We start from the raw sequence: 24,009 nt of genomic DNA, 5'->3' as shown, positions 1-24,009 counted from the left end.
GACAGAACCAACTAGAGGAAATAACCTGCTTGGTTTGTTTCTTGCCAGCAGGGAATAACTAATTAATAATCTTGAGATTAATGATGAACTTAGGAAAAGTGATCACAAATCACTAAGATATCATGGAATTAACCCTAATAATGGCAATCAAGTCTCTGTCCCTGACTTCTGCTTGGCTGATTTCATAGGACTGAGAAATTACCTGGGTGGGCTAAACTGACTATGGGTCAGGTAGGTGGTGATGGTTGCTGATATGACGATTTCCAGAGCATAGTTCTAACTGCTCAGACAGCTTATGTTCCAATTAGGGAAATAAGATCAAACAAAAATGATCCTAAATAGATAAACAATAGATTAAAAGATCTTACTGGTCAAAAGAGAGGCATATATAGGCGAATCAAAAGAGGAGAGGGTAAATTAAGACATCAATATATTCATTTAAAGAGAGAAATAAAAAAGGGAATAAGAAAAGGAAAAAGAGATTATGAGGTTAAAGTTCCAAGGTAATCGAAGACTAACCCAGAAGGATTCTTTCAGGTATACAGAAGTAAGATTAAGGACAAGTTTGGCCCACTCAAAAGTTACTCGGGTCAGCTCACCGACAGTGATAAGGAAATGTGTAGAATTTTAACACATACTTCATCTCAGTTTTTACACAGGAAGTACTAACGATATTCCAGAAATTATAAATTACGTAGAACAGGATGATGAACTATGCACGATTAGGGTCACAAGTGACATGGTCCTTAGATAAATTAAACCTAACAAATCCCCAGGCCCTGATTAACTGTACGCAAGGGTTCTAAAGGAATGTAAAGAGGAGCTTAGCAAACCTTTGGCTAATCTTTTCAACATATCACTACAAACTGGCATAGTGCCAGATAAGTGGAAAATGGCAGATGTGATACCAAAATTAAGGCACACGGAATAGGAAAAAAAAATTTCCTGGATAGAGGCATGGTTGACATACAGGCAGTAGAGAGTTTGCAAAAATGGGAAGAAATCAGAATGGGGAAGTGTTACGAGCGGTGTTCCACAGGGGTCAGTGTTGGGCCCCTTGTTATTCACAGTCTACGTAAACGACATTGATGAGGGCATAAAGAGCGACATAAGCAAGTTTACCGATGACACCAAAATAGGCCGACGAATTAATTCTGACGAGGACATTAGAGCACTCCAGGAAGATTTAAATAGACTGATGCAGTGGTCGGAGAAGTGGCAGATGCAATTTAATATAGACAAATGCAAAGTTCTAAACATTGGACATGCCACATATAAACTAAATAATGTAGATCTTAATATTACTGTTTGTGAAAAGGATTTAGGAGTTCTGGTTAGCAGTAATCTGAAACCAAGACAACAGTGCATAAGTGTTCGCAATAAAGCTAATAGAATCCTTGGCTTTATATCAAGAAGCATCAATAATAGGAGTCCTCAGGTTGTTCTTCAACTCTATACATCCTTGGTTAGGCCTCATTTAGATTATGCTGCACAGTTTTGGTCACCGTATTACAGAATGGATATAAATACTCTGGAAAACGTACAAAGGAGGATAACAAAGTTGATCCCATGTATCAGAAATCTTCCCTATGAGGATAGACTGAGGACCTTGAATCTGCACTCTCTAGAAAGGCGTAGAATTAGGGGGGATATGATTGAGGTGTATAAATGGAAAACAGGAATAAATAACAGGGATGTAAATAGCGTGCTAAAAATATCTGGTTTTAAGTTGGAAAAATTCCAGTTCAGGAAGGATATAGGAAAGCACTGGTTTGGTAATAGAGTTGTGGATGAGTGGAACAAACTCCCGAGTACCGTCGTAGAAGCTAAAACGTTGTGTATTTTTAAAAATAGGTTTGATAAATACATGAGTGGGTGTGGGTGGGTGTGAGTTGAACCTGACTAGCTTGTGCTACATGTTTCCAACATCTTTTCCAATACATCATTCCAAGTATCTACCTCCACCACCACGACCATCAAGGTCATCACCAGTAGTAGACAGGACAAGCTTCCATCCTCTGCAGGGGTATACATAATCCCTTGTAATGACTGCAACAAATTATACGTGGGCGAAACATCAAGAGACCTCCAAACACGTATTTCAAAACACCAATACGCAAGCAGGACTGACGATACAAGGAATGCCTGTGTACAATATTGCAATTCACACAACCATTTAATTAACTACAGAAACTCAAGACTTATCGCCACAGAAGACAACACTCAATACCGAAGAATCCTGGAATCATCGCTTATCTCTATAACCAACAATTTCAACCAGAACAATGGCTTCTATAACATAGCTGAACCACTTACCAAGAAACTTCTTCATCGCTATCCCACATAAGAACATAGAACACTGCAGAAGGTCTACTCGCCAAGCTACCCAAGACTCTATAACCCCACCCAGTGGATCCTCAGATGCAGCATTCTCCACCTGACCTCAACATTCTGACTATAAATACTCCCGTACCTTCCACCCCAGGTAGATCTGTTTGTGACTTGAAAAAGCTCACTGTGTGGGCGAAACGTTGTCAATAAAGGATCACATTAAACTGCATGTGTTTATGTTTCCATTGTGCTACTAAGTCTGATGCCATGCTTCTTCCTTAAGTGAATGTGAACTGACCTGACTAGTTGATAAATTAGACACATGTGCAACTCTTGGGTATATTTATTGAGGAAACGTTTCGCCACACAGTGGCTTCATCAGTCCATACAAAGTAGAATCTTGAAGAACAGGAGGAGAATGAGGTAATCAGTCCCTCAACCTTGAGTCGATGTGGTCAGTCCATCAATCTTGAATAGAATACGGCATACGTGCTGAGAAGGAGCTTATAAACCTATGGCAGGAGAGGTGGTGTAACATTTGAAAGTTAAGACACATGTGCAACATCTGGATATCTTTATTGTAGACGTTTCGCCATCCAGTGGCTTTATCAATACAGATTCTAGGACATAATAGGAAGACAGTAGAACTATATACAAAAGATGAGGTAATCAGTCCCTCGGCCTTGGAGTTAGTGTTCACAGCATCGTGGTGGAGGAGAATCTGGAGCAAAGGCAAGAAGACTGACGTTTATATAGGCGTCAGTGGAAGGGACGGGCAGCAGACGAGGGCAGTCACTGGTAGGCGGGATTCCCCAGTGGAAGTAGGTCGTGCCCAAGAATTAGGCAAGCGAAGAATTCCCAAGTATTAAGATTCCAAGAAGTTGCAGTGTCTGACAGGTTTGTAGATGAATGGTTCAGAGAACCGACGTGTTGATAAATTAGACACATGTGTCTAATTAGACATGTGTCTAATTTATCAACATGTCGGTTCTCTGAACCATTCATCTACTGACCTGACTAGGTTGGGGCATTGGCTTGGGCCGGTGGGGAACTTGGACCTGCCTCGCATGGGCCAGTAGGGCTGCTGAAGTGTTCCTTCTTATGTTCTTATCGAAGTCAATAAAACAATCACTGTAAGTACCTTTTATTTATTTGGTCACTTTTTAAGACTACAGTGGTCATTACATGTATTATTATGTTGATAGTGTTCGCTTATTGTGCCCACTTCACCCCTGCTTTTCACTGAATTTGTTTTACACTTCCTGCGGCCCATGGCCCGGCTCCGAGAGTAGTGAAACTCTCGAAACTCTTCAAAGGTAAAGGCATATCTCTCACTATTATGTTGTTATGGCAGTGTGTAGATTTGGGACCAGGCCCACGAGTGCCTTCCAGATGTATATTATCATGTATATCTCTTCTGTTACAGTGAGTACGTGTTTATGACTTTAAGGCTTTCCCAGTAATTGAAATGTTTGACTTTATGTGGGCCGTATATACTCTAGCTCTGGTATCCTCTTCTGCCCTGAAGTGGCCGTCAACACTGAACAGTATTCTAAACGAGAGAGCACAAGTGATTTGAATAGTGTCATCATTGGCACTATATACTTTGTTTTGAAGTTCTCATTATCCACCCGTCATCTTCCTGGCTGTCGTGACATTTGCCTTATTGTGTTCTTTGAAAGGAAGGTCAGCCGACAAAATTACTCCCAGGTCTTTCACGTGTTCTTTTCGTCCTGTTTATGATCCTGTTGAATTTTGTATACAGTGTCTCTGGAACTTATCACCACTAACATCATGTTCTTCACTCCTCCCTGGAAAACACTGCTTACATTTTCCTGCAATTTTTCAGTGTCTTCTACCGAAGTGAATTTCATGCTTACTTTAGTGTCATCTGTAAGTGATGATACAGAACTGTGACGGGTGTTATTATCTATGTCTGCTCTGAGGATAAGAAACAGCAGAGGTACCAGGACAGTGCCTTGGGGAACTGAGCTTTTTAACTCGTTAATGTTGGCTTTTGCTCTGTTTACTACTACTCTTTGTTTTCTATCTGTCAATAATGAGGGTGTATGCGAGAAAGTGGAAAGTAGCTCCATTGTTCGGATCAAGAGCCCTTCACCTGCAGCAGGGGATATTGATGGATATTTTTTTATTACTTTCAGCGGCACTTGGAGAAGGGCGGGGCGCTACTGGAGGAGGCAGCGTCGGCAGGAGACACAGAGGCCAGTGTGAAGGAGCTGGCCAGGGCCCTCCACCTCCACCTGACACAGTTCACTGACCGCCTCCACCACACCAGAGACCGCCTCCAGGATACTGCCACCTGCTACCACCTCCTGGATAAAGTAAGCGCCAGCAGTCAGTCATCCCCCACGTCCTGAACAAGTCTCACATTCATTTTTAGATCAGTTGGCTCATCTATTCCTAAATCGTGTAGTCTTAAAGAATTAATTTTATTTCCTAGTGTCATTGTTACCCTAGCTTATATATATATATATATATATATATATATATATATATATATATATATATATATATATATATATATATATATATATATATATATATATATAAACACATAAATAAATAAAGGGGAATACATGGAGAAGGCAGATAGCAGGGAATTTTGAAGTGTTGACCCAGGCTGTCTGCTGAGGTGAACTATCAGCTTGTATCAGTGTGGGACCAACATTTTTGTGACCGTGAAGCTTGAACTGTTATGGGTCACCTTCACTGCCATCTATATATATATATATATATATATATATATATATATATATATATATATATATATATATATATATATATATATATATATATATATATATATATATGCACAACACCCACTCTGAAAGAATAGAGAAATTCCAAGCGCTTTCGTGACTACTCACATTATCACATAATGTGAGTAGTCACGAAAGCGCTTGGAATTTCTCTATTCTTTCAGAGTGGTTGTTTTGCATATTCTGAAATAACCTGTTTACTGTGATCTTATTGCATATATATATATATATATATATATATATATATATATATATATATATATATATATATATATATATATATATATATATAGTGGAGGGAAGGCGGGATAGGAGTCGGCCTAGGAAAGGTTGGGGGGAGGGGGTAAAGGAGGTTTTGTGTGCGAGGGGCTTGGACTTCCAGCAAGCGTGCGTGAGCGTGTTAGACAGGAGCGAATGGAGACAAATGGTTTTAAGGACTTGACGTGCTGTTGGAGTGTGAGCAAAGTAACATTTATGAAGGGATTCAGGGAAACCGTCGGGCCGGACTTGATTCCTGGAGATGGGAAGTGCATTGTCTGCACTCTGAAGGAAGGGTGTTAATGTTACAGTTTTATAACTGAGTGTAAGCGTGCCTCTGATAAGACAGTGATGGAGTGAATGATGAAAGTTTTTCTTTTTCGGGCCACCCTGCCTTGGTGGGAGACGGCTGATGTGGTAGAGTGTGTGCTCCAGTATGGCACACTACACAGTGTGGTAGTGTGTGTCGTCCAGTGTGTGACACTACACAGTGTGGTAGATTGTGTGACACACTACACAGTGTGATAGTGTGTGTGGTCCAGTGTGTGACACATCACAGTGTGGTAGAGTGTATGGTCAAGTGTGTGACACACTACACACAATGTGGTAGAGTGTGTGGTTCAGTGTAACAGTACAAACTATGGTAAAGTGTGTGGTCCAGTGTGTGACAACACACTGTGGTAGAGTGTGTGGTCCAGTGTGTGACACACCACACAGTGTGGTAGTGTGTGGTCCAGTGTGTCACACTACACAGTGTGGTAGAGTGTGTGGTCCAGTGTGACACACTACACACTGTGGTAGAGTGTGTGGTCCAGTATGTGTCACACTACATATTTGGTAGTGTGTGTGGTCCAGTGTGACACACCACACTGTGGTAGTGTGTGTGGTCCAGTGTGTCACACTACACAGTGTGGTAGTGTGGTCCAGTGTGTGACACCACACTGTGGTAGAGTGTGTAGTCCAGTATGTGTCACACTACACAGTGTGGTAGTGTGGTCCAGTATGACACGCCACACATTATGGTAGAGTGTGTGGTCCAGTGTGTCACACTACACACGTCAACACACTTCCTAACTCTCCACAAACAACATTCTCACCACACTGTCTATCTTGTATTCTCTTACATAATGCAGTAGTCTTATCGTTCTCTTCCCAAATGTTTTCCCTCTCTGTTTCTTGTTTCGTTAATTTTATCATCCAGATGGTTCTATAATCGCTCGTGCCTGACAGCCACATTACGATACATTGTAGTCTGCTATGACCTGAAATCTTCACTGCAGAAACTGACTAGAGCTTCCAGTAGTGTGTCACTAACAGAGTTATGTTTAAGGGCCCCAGGCCGGGCTGTGAGAGTAGGTAAATTCTTGAAATTAGATATTTGTATATTACAAAAGGTGGTGTTGGTGGTGCTGTGAGTGCGTGTGGTCAGAGGAGTGTGTGTGCTGCATGCCTTCTGTAATGTCACCATGAGTGGTGTTTTTTCCCTCAAATAGACGTGAGTACTTGTGAGAAGAGTGTCTAGGGTCTGCCATTACAACAGAGAATACGACGCTGGTGCTGCTGTTGCTGGTGCTGCTGCTGCTGGTGCTTTTGGTCCTGGTGGTGGTGCTGCTGCTGGTGCTTTTGGTCCTGGTGGTGGTGCTGCTGCTGGTGCTTGTGGTCCTGCTTCTGGTGCTGCTGCTGCTGCTGCTGCTGCTGGTGGTGGTGCTGCTGCTGCTGCTGCTGTTGCTGCTGCTGCTGCTGCTGCTGCTGCTGCTGCTGCTGCTGCTCCTGCTGCTGCTCCTGCTGCTGCTCCTGCTTCTGCCTCTGCTTCTGCTGCTCTTTTGTTAGACTTCTCAGACTTCATCTCTGTTAGTCAGTTAACTGGTGTTTCTAAGAAGAACACCACGATTGGAATAGATATCGGGTCGAGACATAACTCCGAGTCCTGCCCTTTGCTCTTAGTACAACACTAAGTCTCCGTGAATCTCTATAGGATAGACAGCATGTGGTTCCTGCCTGTTTCATTTAGAGTGGACTGACAAAACGTAGGGACTGCGTGAGTGTGTTGTTAGCCTTGTTGGTTCATTGGTGTGTGTTGTCACTGTTGGTTCATTGGTGTGTGTTGTCACTGTTGGTTCATTGGTGTGTGTTGTCACTGTTGGTTCATTGGTGTGTGTTGTCACTGTTGGTTCATTGGTGTGTGTTGTCACTGTTGGTTCATTGGTGTATTGTCACTGTTGGTTCATTGGTGTGTGTTGTCACTGTTGGTTCATTGGTGTGTTATCACTGTTGGTTCATTGGTGTGTGTTGTCACTTGGTTCATTGGTGTGTGTTGTCACTGTTGGTTCATTGGTGTGTGTTGTCACTGTTGGTTCATTGGTGTGTGTTGTTACTGTTGGTTCATTGGTGTGTGTTAGTTGTCACTGTTGGTTCACTGGTGTGTGTGTTGTCACTGTTGGTTCATTGGTGTGTGTTGTCACTGTTGGTTCATTGGTGTGTGTTGTCACTTGGTTCATTGGTGTGTGTTGTCACTGTTGGTTCAATGGTGTGTTATCACTGTTGGTTCATTGGTGTGTGTTGTCACTTGGTTCATTGGTGTGTGTTGTCACTGTTGGTTCATTGGTGTGTTGTCACTGCTGGTTCATTGGTGTGTGTTGTCACTGTTGGTTCATTGGTGTGTGTTAGTTGTCACTGTTGGTTCACTGGTGTGTGTGTTGTCACTGTTGTTGGTTCACTGATGTTGTCACTTGGTCCGCTGGTGTGTGTTGTCACTCTTGTTGGTTCATTGGTGTGTGTTGTCACTGTTGGTTCACTGGTGTTGTCACTCTTGTTGGTTCACTGATGTCACTTGGTTCGCTGGTATGTGTTGTCACTCTTGTTGGTTCGTTGGTGTGATTGGTGTGTGTTGTCACTGTTGGTTCACTGGTGTTGTCACTCTTGTTGGTTCACTGATGTCACTTGGTTCGCTGGTATGTGTTGTCACTCTTGTTGGTTCGTTGGTGTGTGTTGTCACTGTTGGTTCACTGGTGTGTGTTGTCATTCTTGTTGGTTCGTTGGTGTGTGTTGTCAATGTTGGTTCACAGGTGTGTTGTCAATGTTGGTTCACTAGTGTTGTCACTGTTGGTTCACTGGTGTGTCATCACTGTTGGTTCACTGGTGTGTGTTATCACTGTTGGTTCAATGGTGTGTGTTATCACTGTTGGTTCAATGGTGTGTATTATCACTGTTGGTTCACTGGTGTGTGTTATCACTGTTGGTTCAATGGTGTGTGTTATCACTGTTGGTTCAATGGTATTATCACTGTTGGTTCACTGGTGTGTGTTATCACTGTTGGTTCAATGGTGTGTTATCACTGTTGGTTCACTGGTGTGTGTTATCACTGTTGGTTCAATGGTGTGTTATCACTGTTGGTTCAATGGTGTGTATTATCACTGTTGGTTCAATGGTGTGTTATCACTGTTGGTTCAATGGTGTGTATTATCACTGTTGGTTCAATGGTGTGTTATCACTGTTGGTTCACTGGTGTGTTATCACTGTTGGTTCAATGGTGTGTATTGTCACTGTTGGTTCACTGGTGTGTTATCACTGTTGGTTCAATGGTGTGTTATCACTGTTGGTTCAATGGTGTGTATTGTCATTCCTGTTCGTTCACTGGTGTGTGTTGTTTCTTCTGTTGGCTCATTGGCGTCTGTTGTCACTTGCTGGTAGCGTTGTCGCCAGAAATTAATTCTTGGTCCAAAGTTCTTTTTGAAACTTTATGAGTAAAATGTTTTGCAAGGAGAACTATCTGCTAGCCTACCTTGGCTGGTGGTCAGGTTTTTGACGGGTGCGGCTGACACCTTGTTTTTCATTATGTGTTTAGAACTGTCCAGGAAGTCCCCAACATTGTCAGATTGTATTTGATTGTGGGAACTGTTGTCTGTCTTTTCGCTGTCCATGTCAGCTGTCTTTAGGTCCTCTAAGTAGTGAAAATTGTTGTATGCAAACAGAAGAACGCCAACCTTTACGTGTAAGCTGGTCGCCATGTTTCCCGTTGACTCTCAATATTATATCTTTTACGATAAGTGGAGATTTCTATTATGTTGGGCATTTTAGCCAGAACGTTCAGTTACGCTGAATTTCGGTGGCTATACCACTGCGAATATTCACATATACAAGGTAAATATCATTCAGTATTTAGGAGTAATCACGTACTGGTACATTGATTCAAGGTCGGATCCAGAATTACTGTATAGGATGCTTAGTGGGCGACAGTCTGGCTGGAAGACTAGGCTAGGACACTCTTGAAGCTGAGTTGTCACTATTATTTTTATTATTAATATGTGAGGTCTTTGGGGAAGTGATAAAGAATAATTATGAGGGCCTTGGTTGTCTCCTCCCTCCCCCCCATTCTCTGACGTCAGACTTGACATTAAAATTACGGTGAACGTGATGCGTCGTAAAGTGTAGCGAGGGCCAGGCAAGTGTCTTAGTGCTGTGTACAACACTGTGTAAAGTGTATATACACTGAGAGTTAACTTTCATCCCTATTATAAGTATTAAAGTATTCTTGATTGGTGGTGTGACAAGGTTACTTGAAGCCAAATAGATAGGCTTGAAAACCCCATTAACCAACCAACTGTATATATGTACGTATGGAGTCTGTTGCGTGTGTGTGTTGGCGCATGCGTATATTAGATTTCACGTAGTCTGGGTACAGCGTAAAACACGAGAAGTGTTTCTGGTGAATGTGCACATACACATTCTTGCTGCTCAATCCGGATGTGTAAACACGTGCGCGTGTGTTGACGTTCGTTCGTGTAGCGAAAGACACACAGTTATCCATATAAGCCCCAATTACGTGTGTGTGTGTGTGTGTGTGTGTGTGTGTGTGTGTGTGTGTGTGTGTGTGTGTGTGTGTGTGTGTGTGTGTGTGTGTGTGTGTGTATGTGTGTGTGTGTATGTATCTATTTATCTATCTATCTATCTAGGAGAAAATTCTCAAACAGCTTCAGGGAGAACCTTGAGTTTTCCCTGAAGCAAGTTTATTCTTTTCTCTGAGGATGAAGGTCCCCAGCACAGTTCTAAAGGTGGTACCTCCCTATATTTTATACACACACACACACACACATACACATATATATATATATATATATATATATATATATATATATATATATATATATATATATATATATATATATATATATATATATTTAAAGCATTGTCTCTTGAGGCGAGAGAATGTGTCGTGGGGTCGAACACTGGCCGTCTCCCACCGAGGCAGGGTGACCCGAAAAAGAAACACTTTCACCATCATTTGCACAATCACTGTTGCCAGAGGCGCGCAGATACGCGAGTTTAGATGTCTTCCAAACAGCAGGTATCCTAAATACCTCCTTTAAAGTGCATTCATTGTACTCTTCACCTCCAGGACTCGAGTCCGGCTAACCAGTTTCTCTGAATCCCTTCACAAAATATTTCCCTGCTCACACTCCAACAGCTCGACAGACACCAACAACCATTTGTCTCCACTGTTATCTAACACACTCACACGTGCCTGCCTCCCTTGAGTGTTTATGTTGTGATTCCTCAGTTCAATCCAGCTGTGGTTCGTACGTTGGACTACGTGCTACAAGCAGTAACAGCCTGGCTGATCAATGCACAAATAACCCGCACATTGGAGAATAAAAACTCATGACGACGTTTCGGTCCCAGTTGGACCATTAACTAGTCAGGGTGGCTAGTTATTGGTCCAACTGGGACCGAAACGTCGTCTTAAGTTTCACCTATGTGCGGGTTATTTGTGTCTTGTTCCAGTCAGATATTGTGACTTGTTTATTCCTTCTGGCTGATCAGGCTTTGACCCACCTGGTCTGGGACTGATCTGGGGGGCGTTGACCCCCGGAAGCATCGTTTGGGCATCCTTCAGGTATCCCTGGTCCTCTTCTCTTTTAGTGTTTCTAGTTTTAGCTCAAGTCTCCATGAACAGTTCATTTCCGGCACTAGTCTCGTTGCCAAGCTCTTGGATCTATCAAGTTTACATACTTTTATCAGGTGTGTATATCTTATGTATTTGTGGATTCCATGCTGGCACTGCTTACTCCAGTATCTGCCTGACGTAAGTTATCAGTAATGTTGAATCATTGTCGAGGTTTCTAAGCTCAGTTATTTGGCCAACTAGATTTATCTATGCTGTTAAACTTATGCTGTAATATGTATGTCATGTGATATGCATTTCAAACAAGGCCTGGTCATGGACCGGGCCTCAGGGGCGTTGACCCCCGGAATACCCTCCAGGTAGCCATTAAATTGTCTAATTTATACGAGTGTCTTAACCTGCATATACCCATCTACCTGCATTATCATATTTGTTTCTGTTTCCTTGTATTTAAGGTCTTTAGGTTCAATTTCTTTGTCTCCTTGTAGTGAAAAATATTTAGTTCCAGAAACAGTCTAGTTACAAACCTTTTCAGTGTATTGAATATGCTTTATCAGGTGGAAAATCCATCTCCGATATTGCATACTCCATAATTGTTCTGGCATACGCAGTGTGTAACGTCCTTAAGATTCTTCCCTGAAGGCTTTGCTGAGGTTTGTCAGTCTCGCATATGCTCTCCACGTTACTTAACTTGTTTGCTCCTCAGGCAGTAAGTTGGGTGTGTTCACTCTCAGATTATTCTCTTTGCTTCCGGTTTTCCCCCTCCTCTTCAGGGATTTGCATTGTCGTGTAAGTGTTGTTTGAAGAGGACATGGAGAGACAGATGCAGTGTGATGAGATCCTTCATTGTCAGTAATGTATCTTATTACACTGCAATTGTGTTCATCGTGTCGATATTTTATACCATTTGTCTTCAGTGTGCTGATTAAACTCGAATAGCACTTCGTTGGACCATTTATTCAACTCTAGTCTTCCCAGGAAGACTTAAATGGAAATAGACTCTGGAGTGTATCAAGTGTTAATATTTTTCAGTTCCACATCATCTGCAAACAAGGACGTGATTCAATTTCCTCTGGAAGATCGTTTATGTAAATCAGAAACAGTAGTGGCCCTAACACTGATCCTTTGAGCATCTTGTTTGTCACGGCTTCCCGTCCTGATGTCTCATCTAGTTTACTCTTTGTACTCTAGGTACTCTTTAATCCACTCTACTGCTGTTTCTATTACCGGTCTGTGTTCCTGCCGCTTGTTCATTAGTCTCTGGGGAGGAACTGCAGTATGTCACGAGGAACTGCAGTATGTCACGAGGAACTACAGTATGTCATGAGGAACTACAGTATGTCATGAGGAACTACAGTATGTCACGAGGAACTACAGTATGTCATGAGGAACTGCAGTATGTCACGAGGAACTACAGTATGTCATGAGGAACTGCAGTATGTCATGAGGAACTACAGTATGTCACGAGGAACTGCAGTATGTCATGAGGAACTACAGTATGTCATGAGGAACTGCAGTATGTCACGAGGAACTACAGTATGTCACGAGGAACTACAGTATGTCACGAGGAACTGCAGTATGTCATGAGGAACTACAGTATGTCACGAGGAACTGCAGTATGTCATGAGGAACTACAGTATGTCACGAGGAACTGCAGTATGTCACGAGGAACTGCAGTATGTCACGAGGAACTGCAGTATGTCATGAGGAACTACAGTATGTCATGAGGAACTACAGTATGTCACGAGGAACTGCAGTATGTCACGAGGAACTACAGTATGTCATGAGGAACTGCAGTATGTCATGAGGAACTACAGTATGTCACGAGGAACTGCAGTATGTCATGAGGAACTACAGTATGTCACTAGGAACTGCAGTATGTCACGAGGAACTACAGTATGTCATGAGGAACTGCAGTATGTCATGAGGAACTACAGTATGTCACGAGGAACTGCAGTATGTCATGAGGAACTACAGTATGTCATGAGGAACTGCAGTATGTCACGAGGAACTACAGTATGTCACGAGGAACTACAGTATGTCACGAGGAACTGCAGTATGTCACGAGGAACTACAGTATGTCATGAGGAACTGCAGTATGTCATGAGGAACTACAGTATGTCACGAGGAACTACAGTATGTCATGAGGAACTAGTGTCATGATGTCATGAACTACAGTATGTCATGAGGTCATGACTACAGTATGTCACGAGGAACTGCAGTATGTCACGAGGAACTACAGTATGTCATGAGGAACTGCAGTATGTCATGAGGAACTACAGTATGTCACGAGGAACTGCAGTATGTCATGAGGAACTACAGTATGTCACGAGGAACTACAGTATGTCATGAGGAACTGCAGTATGTCATGAGGAACTGCAGTATGTCATGAGGAACTGCAGTATGTCACGAGGAACTACAGTATGTCACGAGGAACTACAGTATGTCACGAGGAACTGCAGTATGTCACGAGGAACTGCAGTATGTCATGAGGAACTGCAGTATGTCATGAGGAACTGCAGTATGTCATGAGGAACTACAGTATGTCATGAGGAACTGCAGTATGTCATGAGGAACTACAGTATGTCACGAGGAACTGCAGTATGTCATGAGGAACTGCAGTATGTCATGATGAACTGCAGTATGTCACGAGGAACTGCAGTATGTCATGAGGAACTACAGTATGTCATGAGGAACTGCAGTATGTCACGAGGAACTACAGTATGTCACGAGGAACTACAGTATGTCATGAGGAACTACAGTATGTCACGAGGAACTACAGTATGTCACGAGGAACTACAGTATGTCACGAGGAACTGCAGTATGTCACGAGGAACTACAGTATGTCACGAGGAACTACAGTATGTCATGAGGAACTACAGTATGTCACGAGGAACTACAGTATGTCACGAGGAACTACAGTATGTCACGAGGAACTACAGTATGTCACGAGGAACTGCAGTATGTCACGAGGAACTACAGTATGTCACGAGGAACTACAGTATGTCACGAGGAACTACAGTATGTCATGAGGAACTACAGTATGTCACGAGGAACTGCAGTATGTCACGAGGAACTACAGTATGTCACGAGGAACTACAGTATGTCACGAGGAACTACAGTATGTCACGAGGAACTACAGTATGTCACGAGGAACTGCAGTATGTCACGAGGAACTACAGTATGTCATGAGGAACTGCAGTATGTCATGAGGAACTGCAGTATGTCACGAGGAACTGCAGTATGTCATGAGGAACTACAGTATGTCATGAGGAACTGCAGTATGTCATGAGGAACTACAGTATGTCACGAGGAACTGCAGTATGTCATGAGGAACTGCAGTATGTCATGATGAACTGCAGTATGTCACGAGGAACTACAGTATGTCACGAGGAACTACAGTATGTCACGAGGAACTGCAGTATGTCACGAGGAACTGCAGTATGTCATGAGGAACTGCAGTATGTCACGAGGAACTGCAGTATGTCATGAGGAACTACAGTATGTCATGAGGAACTGCAGTATGTCATGAGGAACTACAGTATGTCACGAGGAACTGCAGTATGTCATGAGGAACTACAGTATGTCACGAGGAACTGCAGTATGTCATGAGGAACTACAGTATGTCATGAGGAACTGCAGTATGTCATGAGGAACTACAGTATGTCACGAGGAACTGCAGTATGTCATGAGGAACTACAGTATGTCACGAGGAACTACAGTATGTCACGAGGAACTGCAGTATGTCACGAGGAACTACAGTATGTCATGAGGAACTACAGTATGTCATGAGGAACTGCAGTATGTCATGAGGAACTGCAGTATGTCATGAGGAACTGCAGTATGTCACGAGGAACTACAGTATGTCATGAGGAACTGCAGTATGTCATGAGGAACTGCAGTATGTCACGAGGAACTACAGTATGTCACGAGGAACTGCAGTATGTCATGAGGAACTACAGTATGTCATGAGGAACTACAGTATGTCACGAGGAACTACAGTATGTCATGAGGAACTGCAGTATGTCATGAGGAACTACAGTATGTCATGAGGAACTACAGTATGTCACGAGGAACTGCAGTATGTCACGAGGAACTGCAGTATGTCACGAGGAACTGCAGTATGTCATGAGGAACTACAGTATGTCACGAGGAACTGCAGTATGTCACGAGGAACTACAGTATGTCATGAGGAACTGCAGTATGTCATGAGGAACTGCAGTATGTCATGAGGAACTGCAGTATGTCATGAGGAACTGCAGTATGTCACGAGGAACTACAGTATGTCACGAGGAACTGCAGTATGTCATGAGGAACTACAGTATGTCACGAGGAACTGCAGTATGTCTTGTACTTTCCTTCATAACAGGATTATGCAGATCAGTCATTCCTGTCTCTCTTACCTGATACCTGAAGGTATCTCTTGCTTTATATATGTGACTGTGTCGTGGAACTCCAGCAGGTTTGTAAGACAAGGCTTCCCATTCTTATATCCATACCTTTACCTTTGATGAGTTTCGAGAGTTTTTCTACTTTTGGAGCCCGGCCATGGGCCAGGCTCGTCTGGTGCTTGCCTGGTCAACCAGGCCCTCTCACCCACATGTCCATGACCCCAGGCTAGGTATTTGGATGGTATCCATATATTATTTTTATTAGATTCACCTACGTATAATATGTAAATCAGCCACAGGGAAGGATGGAGGGGAAGTTGAATGACAGCATCTGTGGAGACATCCTTGTAGAATGTCTCCATAAACACGCCTATCTGGACTGATCTCTATTCCTTTTCACTGTTGCAAGTTCCTGGAGAGCGAAACGTTGCCACAATAAATTGTCGCATTAGTTGCATTTGTGTCCTTTTACTTAACATATTGTCGGTAATTCTACCAATATTAATACAAAGTGTTGGCTGCAACACGAAAAGCCTAGATCTGTCATTTAGCACCTTTCCCCTGTGGTTGATTTGCATCTGAACATCAAAATGGTATACAATACCGACAGGTTGGTAGGTAAGACACATAGGCAACAGTTAGGCAACGTTATTCCGAAACGTTTCGCCTACACAGTAGGCTTCTTCAGTCGAATACAGAAAGTAGGCAGGAACAGTAGAGATGTGAAGACGATGTAATCAGTCCATCACCCTTGAAGTCGTAGAATTTGAGGTTGTCTGTCCCTCGGTCTGGAGAAGTTCAGCTCCATAGTCAGGAACTATCTGAAGATCAAGCGACAGTGCGGAGACTTAAATACTGTCGGAAGGAGAGGTGTAGAGTAGTAGTAGTAGTGAGAATGTAGCCACTGAGAGGTCAGGTCCCTCTCAGATCCAACAGTTCTCACTTGAAAGGGTTGTCTAAGGCGTTTTCTGTACCAAGAGGCCATGTGTTGCAGTGTCTGACAAGATGAACATCAAAATGGTATACAATACCGACAGGTTGGTAGGTAAGACACATAGGCAACAGTTAGGCAACTTTATTCCGAAACGTTTCGCCTACACAGTAAGGCAACAGTTAGGCAACTTTATTCCGAAACGTTTCGCCTACACAGTAGGCTTCTTCAGTCGAATACAGAAAGTAGGCAGGAACAGTAGAGATGTGAAGACGATGTAATCAGTCCATCACCCTTGAAGTCGTAGAATTTGAGGTTGTCAGTCTCTCGGCCTGGAGAAGTTCAGTTCCATAGTCAGGAACTATCTGAAGATCAAGCGACAGTGCGGAGACTTAAATACTGTCGGAAGGAGAGGTGTTATCGCTCGGTTGCGATTATTGCATCACCTATATGTGGTTGCAGGGGTCGAGTCACAGCTCCTGGCTCTCCACCTCTTTCGTTGAGGAAGACCTACCCCTCTTTAACCAACAATCATTTGGTCTTTTGCTCGTGCGTGCTTTATTCAACGTATTATATCATCTTACAATATAGTGTTTGACCACCTGCTGATGAAACAGAGTGGAAAAGATGGCGGGCGTCTTTGTAAAAGGGGGAATTGATTATTGGCACATGTTAACAAAAGGACACTTGTATGTAGATGATATTATTGGCCTGATGAATGATGGGATTATAGGAGGGTGGTAAGAGGCAGCAGCTGGGGTATAATGACAGGGTCGAAAACACCCGCCATGTCAACAAACGCCGAGTGCGCCTTCCTTTGTTTCAACATGGCGTCCTCAGTCCCCCTCCCCCTCTTCTGGCTAATAGCCACGTGTACCATTCTTGTTGTGATTAAATTACTTGTTTTCCCAGCCAATAGTCTTTGCTCATAGTTTTCATTGGCTATATGGCCCTTCGGGGAGGACACATTGAAGAACAGTGTTGGAAAATTAAACGATTTAGATTTGAATGGAGTGGGCAAGTGAGGGAGGGAAGTGAGCACATGCTTGATAATTGATGATAATTATCCTAATTATGGCAGTTAAATATTAATGTTATTAATTCATTATGGGAGAGGTCATATAAATAAAACACAGTGCGGGTTATGGCATTTTGATGGGCGAAACGTCTTCGCTATAAAGTACTATTTCCTGCACTACCGTTCTCATGCACTGTGGGTACACTCCATCACAGTGTTAGTGTAGGTGTCATATAGCGCCCGTGGGGATGGAAGGAAATCAGATTCACTCTAAGAAGGAAGGAAGGAGGGAGTGTAGCTTCAGTTGTGGACCAGATTCTACATCGAGGTGCTGTAACTATAAAGGACGGTCATACAATTCTGTGGATCAGAACCTACGTCAAAATAACAGTTACTTAATAATATAAGTTACTTAGATGTTAAGATAACAGTTACTAAGATATATAAATAACAGTTATGTACTTATATGTCAAAATAACATTTACTTAGATGTTGTGAATATTAAAATGGTATAAAATACCGACAGGTTGTTAGGTAAGACACATGCAACAGTTAGGTATCTTTATTTCGAAACGTTTCGCCTACACAGTAGACTTCTTCAGTCGAGTACACAAAAGTTGATAGAAGAGACGTGAAGACGATGTCATCAGTCCATCTATGGAACGATACTCTTCTCCAGACTGAGGGACTGACCACCTCAAAACTTCAAGGGTGATGGACTGATGACATCGTCTTCACGTCTCTTCTGTACTCGACTGAAGAAGCCTACTGTGTAGGCGAAACGTTTCGAAATAAAGATACCTAACTGTTGCATAGGTGTCTTACTTAGATGTCAAAAAAGTGATGATTATTATATTTTAGGCCTACGAATGGGCGCTGGAAGCGATGAAGGTGGTGGGTCGGGTGAAGGGGGAGGGTCTGGCCTCACCTGAGCAGGTGGGGGCGGCCGCCCGCGCCCTCACCGCCCACCTGGAGGAACACCCGCCCATACCTGAAGACAACTTCACTGCCATGACCACCCTGGCTACCAGACTCAACAACCACACCCTCCTGCAACAGTGCAAGGTAACTCAACCATCAATATTATTATAATTATAATTATTATTATTATTATTATTATTATTATTATTATTATTATTTTAAGATTTTTATTATTATTAGGATTTCTTATTTCTATTCTTATTATGTTTCTCGTTATTATTAATTAGTCTTCATCATCATCTATTATAATAATCACTGGCAATTGTTATAATTCTATATGGTCATGCAGTACCTGGGGAATGGGAAATGTACAGTAATTGGGTTGAATCCAAGGCAGTAGAGAGTAGCTCCAAATGTTAGGATCAAGAGTCCTCCACCAGTACCAGTTCAACTTCCCCTCCCTTCTTGAAGGACAGGACTACTGTCATCATGGCCCCCACGATCCAGTCTCAGACCAGGCTAAGTACGGTAGTGTGCAGATTAATTGGGACAGGAATAAATTCTGTAATTATCTCATAATATGTCTTAGTCTCCGGCTTAATTTATGTAATTTGGTTTCTTTTCATAAGAGTTTACTACTGACTTCTGGCAACCATCCAGCTGTGTTACCTTGCGACTCTTGTCAGTGCTACAACAGCTGTTGTTCTATAAGGCTATTTCTGCAAGCGTGCTCCATGAGTAAATGCGGTTTCACCAAATTCTCCCCTTCTGTTCATGAGTACTACTGAAATTCATGATGGATGTTACACCTAGAAAGTGTGCAAGTATTGTAGCTCCTAGAAAATAGGCTGATTTGAGTATCAAATGGATTAGCGAAAATTTGAGCCAAGCAAAGTCAACTGTTGGTCGGATTCTAAAGAGAGCTGATGACACTGGTGATTGTGGACGCTGCATCGAGGAAGATGTGGAAGAAAATGCATGACAGTACCTCACTGTGACAAAGTTATCATAAGAAACAGTGTGAAGGATCCCCAAAAATCAACAAAGATCTATAGAAAGTTGGCTTCGGTTGGTGTAAATGATGATTTTTCAACTGTTCGACAAAGGCTCCCAGAAGTTGACAGAACTACCAGAAAGCTGGTAAAGAAGCAAGTATTGACTGCACTGCTGCATTGAAGAAAAAAAAGACTGTGGTGTGCACTCGATCATAAGTGATAGACGACAGATGAATTGAGAAAAGTTATATTTTCAGATGAGGTGCATTTTGAAGTACATGGGAACAGATCAGTGGTAGTGAGACGGAGCAAAGGCAAGCCTCTTCAGAATGGACACATGCAACAGATGCCAAAACACCCACTTAAGAAGATGTTTTGGGTTAATTTTAGCTCTAAAGGCCCTGGACGGCTTGTTATTGTTGAGGGAATGATGAACAGTGACAAATACAAGGCAATCCTGGCGACTCATTTGCTTCCCACTGTGGATAGAGACTTTTCTGATGGAAAAGGCATTTACCAGCAGGATTTTGCCCCATGCCACACTTCCAGAAAAACGTGTTTACCTGGAGAGAGTTCCGGGGGTCAACGCCCCCGCGGCCCTGTCTGTGACCAGGCCTCCTGGTGGATCAGAGCCTGATCAACCAGGCTGTTGCTGCTGGCTGCACGCAAACCAACGTACGAGCCACAGCCCGGCTGATCAGGAACTGACTTTAGGTGCTTGTCCAGTGCCAGCTTGAAGACTGCCAGGGGTCTGTTGGTAATCCCCCTTATGTGTGCTGGGAGGCAGTTGAACAGTCTCGGGCCACTGACACTTATTGTGTGGTGTCTTAACGTGCTAGTGACACCCCTGCTTTTCATTGGGGGGATGGTGCATCGTCTGCCAAGTCTTTTGCTTTCGTAGTGAGTGATTTTCGTGTGCAAGTTCGGTACTAGTCCCTCTAGGATTTTCCAGGTGTTGTCAGGGTTTTATATGCATTTGAAAATGAAAAAAAAGGGCTATGATTCACTTTACAGCAGAAGCCTGGAACCTAACTTGCTGTATAAACAGGGCCCTACAGTAACCTGAGACCTAACCTGCTGCATAAGCAGGGCACTACAATAAGCCAGAGCCTAACTTGCTGTATAAACAGGGCCCTACAGTAACCTGAGACCTAACCTGCTGCATAAGCAGGGCACTACAATAAGCCGGAGCCTAACTTGCTGTATAAGCGGGGCCCTACAGTAGCCCAGAAACTAACCTGCTGTGTAAGTGGGGCCCTACAGTAACCTGGAACTTAACCTACTGTATAAGCGGGGTCCTACAGTAACCTGGAACCCAACCTGCTGTATAAGCGGGGCCCTACAGTAACCTGAAACCTAACATACTGTATAAGTGGTACCTGTACTGGTTGTTTAGCCCCTCAACCAGGAGGTCTGGTCTGGGACCAGACTCTGGTGGAAGTAATGGTTATACATTATGAGGATTTAATTTAGGATAACATAGTAAAGTTAAATATTTTAAATGATAACCGAGTCTCTTAGATCTGAATTCTTTGAAGTTTATTTTTTGTTTTAGAATAATGATGGGTGTTGAGATTTTAATATATTTTATATTCATTGTTAGTTTCTTTTTAAAAGTAATAATGTTAAGTTACAAAATTATCTCTCCTAAAATGTAATTCATTTTACAGATGGCTCAGGTTCGATGTCAAGAAACTCACGAACTTCTGCGTAACCGCCAAGCGGCACTCCACAAAGCAAAGCGGCAGATGGAATTTGATTGTCAGAGCTTTGTGGACTTGGGCGAGGTGTTTGGAGGGGGTGAAGAGATGTCTCCCTTAGCTTGGCTAGCATGTTCACCTCTGAATGTGTCGGGTCGGCGACGGTCAGTGTCATCGGTCGGGTCACGTCCACGAGAGGCACTGTCAAGGTGTCCCTCGCTCGATACTGACGATGATTCTGTCTTTCTCGACCCACCGCCCCCCCCACCGCCTGCCAAAACCCCGCTGGAACCTCGCACTAGCCTGGGTGGCATCAAGGAGGTTCGGGAGAGTGCTGAAGACCTGCAGCAGCCTTCACCGCTGCCATCCCCAACCACTGCCAAGTTAACCTCCACTGCTTCAGGTATCACAACCTCATCGTCTGGCTCCAGTGGCACCTGTGGCAGCAGTTCTTGCTCCTCTAGTGAGAGCTCTGGGCCCGTCTCTGTCAACAAAAAATTCATGAAAAGAGCCAATACTTGGCAGTATGGTCTTATACCCAAAGAGCACACTGATGAAAGTTCAGGGTAAGATTTTTTTGCATTTCATATCTGATCCTCATAACTCAAAGATTCAGCTACTCTCCAGCTGTACATGGAAAGTCCTTACATATAGTATTATTATTATCAAAACTAAACTCACAAGGGTCATACAGCTGTCCTTACATATATGTACTTGTTGTGTTTATGCATTTGAAATTATTGGTAGTTTCCTCAGTGTTAACATGAGAATAATTATACATTTTTATTTTAGTTGATATTTGAAATTAATATAGGTAGTAGGTTAGTAGACAGCAACCACCCAGGGAGGTACTACCGTCCTGCCAAGTGAGTGTAAAACGAAAGCCTGTAATTGTTTTACATGATGGTAGGATTGCTGGTGTCCTTTTTTCTGTCTCGTAAACATGCAAGGTTTCAGGTACGTCTTGCTACTTCTACTTACACTTAGGTCACACTACACATACATTTACAAGCATATATATATATACACACCCCTCTGTTTTTTTTCTATTTTCTTACTAGTTCTTATTCTTGTTTATTTCCTCTTATCTCCATGGGGAACTGGAACAGAATTCTTCCTCCGTAAGCCATGCGTGTTGTAAGAGGCGACTAAAATGCCGGGAGCAAGGGGCTAGTAACCCCTTCTCCTGTATAAATTACTAAATTTAAGAAGAGAAACTTTTGTTTTTCTTTTTGGGCCACCCTGCCTCGGTGAGATACAGTCGGTTTGTTGAAAAAAAAAATTGAAATTAAAATTTTTAAATGTATGTTCAGGCATACCTTGCTTTAGGTGTTTTGCTTTAAGAGTGTTTTGCTAATACAGTACTTTTCAATTATATTCATGTTTATTATTTTTGACACTTGCTTTGCTCTTAAGATGGTTTTTGGAATTTTTTGTTTATTATTTTTACTTTTGCATCATTTTTAGGCCTATGTTATTGTGTAAACATGTTTTTAAGCTTTTTATGCACTAGCAAGTGAAGAAAAAATTATGATACTCTTTACAGCAGCAGTCTGGAATATAACCTGCTGTATTGGAGAGGTATACTTGTATGAGAATTAAGCTCTAAATAACACAGTTATGGCTATTGGAAAACATGAGATAAAAGAAATTTCAAGATTAATAAATTTGATTGTTTATATGCATTATCATTAAAATATTCATAGAGAAGTACTAAACCCATAGGGGATTATATGATGCATAGGGAGTGGGAAGTAGGTTATGTTAGGTTAGGTAAGGCTTGTCAGGAAATAGGACAAGTGTTCCCCGACACAAGTCTTATTCATATGATGACCCTTACCTGGAGCTTTTAGTCATCTGACTGAGGCCTTCTAATGGCTTACCCCTCCACTCCCTTTAAAAATTATGGTTAGAGTTATAAAGATTTATTGAATAGAGGTAGTGGAAGGTAATCCAGGTTGATTGGAGAAAGTGGAGATTGCTCCCATCAAGGGCCCTTCACCAGCATCAAGACACCCACTTGAAGGGTCTTTACATGTTTTTTTTTTTTTTCAACAAGTCGGCCGTCTCCCACCGAGGCAGGGTGACCCAAAAAAGAAAGAAAATCCCCAAAAAGAAAATACTTTCATCATCATTCAACACTTTCACCACACTCACACATTATCACTGTTTTTACAGAGGTGCTCAGAATACAACAGTTTAGAAGCATATACGTACATATAAAGATACACAACATATCCCTCGAAACTGCCAATATCCCAAACCCCTCCTTTAAAGTGCAGGCATTGTACTTCCCATTTCCAGGACTCAAGTCCGACTGTATGAAAATAACCGGTTTCCCTGAATCCCTTCACTAAATATTGCCCTGCTCACACTCCAACAAATCGTCAGGTCCCAAGTACCATTCGTCTCCATTCACTCCTATCTAACACACTCACGCATGCTTGCTGGAAGTCCAAGCCCCTTGCCCACAAAACCTTCTTTACCCCCTCTCTCCAACCCTTTTGAGGACGACCCCTACCCCGCCTTCCTTCCCCTATAGATTTATATGCTTTCCATGTCATTCTACTTTGATCCATTCTCTCTAAATGCCCAAACCACCTCAACAACCCCTCTTCTGCCCTCTGACTAATACTTTTATTAATTCCACACCTTTTCCTAATTTCCACACTCCGAATTTTCTGCATAATATTTACACGACACATTGCCCTTAAACAGGACATCTCCACTGCCTCCAACCGTCTCCTCGCTGCTGCATTTACCACCCAAGCTTCACACCCAT

General features: G+C 42.6%; 1 protein-coding gene across 4 annotated transcripts in view; it reads left to right on the top strand.

Annotated features, from left to right (window-relative positions):
- LOC128703789 (uncharacterized) overlaps positions 1-24,009 on the top strand; it is a 662,970-nt gene that overhangs the window by 613,025 nt on the left and 25,936 nt on the right. For all 4 annotated transcript variants that reach the window (XM_070103721.1, XM_070103724.1, XM_070103723.1 and 1 more), the window contains exons 10-12: positions 4,494-4,673; positions 18,473-18,676; positions 21,198-21,793. In XM_070103721.1, the coding sequence (XP_069959822.1) occupies positions 4,494-4,673; positions 18,473-18,676; positions 21,198-21,793 (980 nt within the window). The remainder of the gene's footprint in view (positions 1-4,493; positions 4,674-18,472; positions 18,677-21,197; positions 21,794-24,009) is intronic.

The sequence above is a fragment of the Cherax quadricarinatus genome, chromosome 87, assembly GCF_038502225.1.
Source record: "Cherax quadricarinatus isolate ZL_2023a chromosome 87, ASM3850222v1, whole genome shotgun sequence".
Lineage (NCBI taxonomy): Eukaryota > Metazoa > Arthropoda > Malacostraca > Decapoda > Parastacidae > Cherax > Cherax quadricarinatus.
Note: the sequence above shows the minus strand (reverse complement) of the source record. Positions and strands in the feature narration are given on the sequence as shown.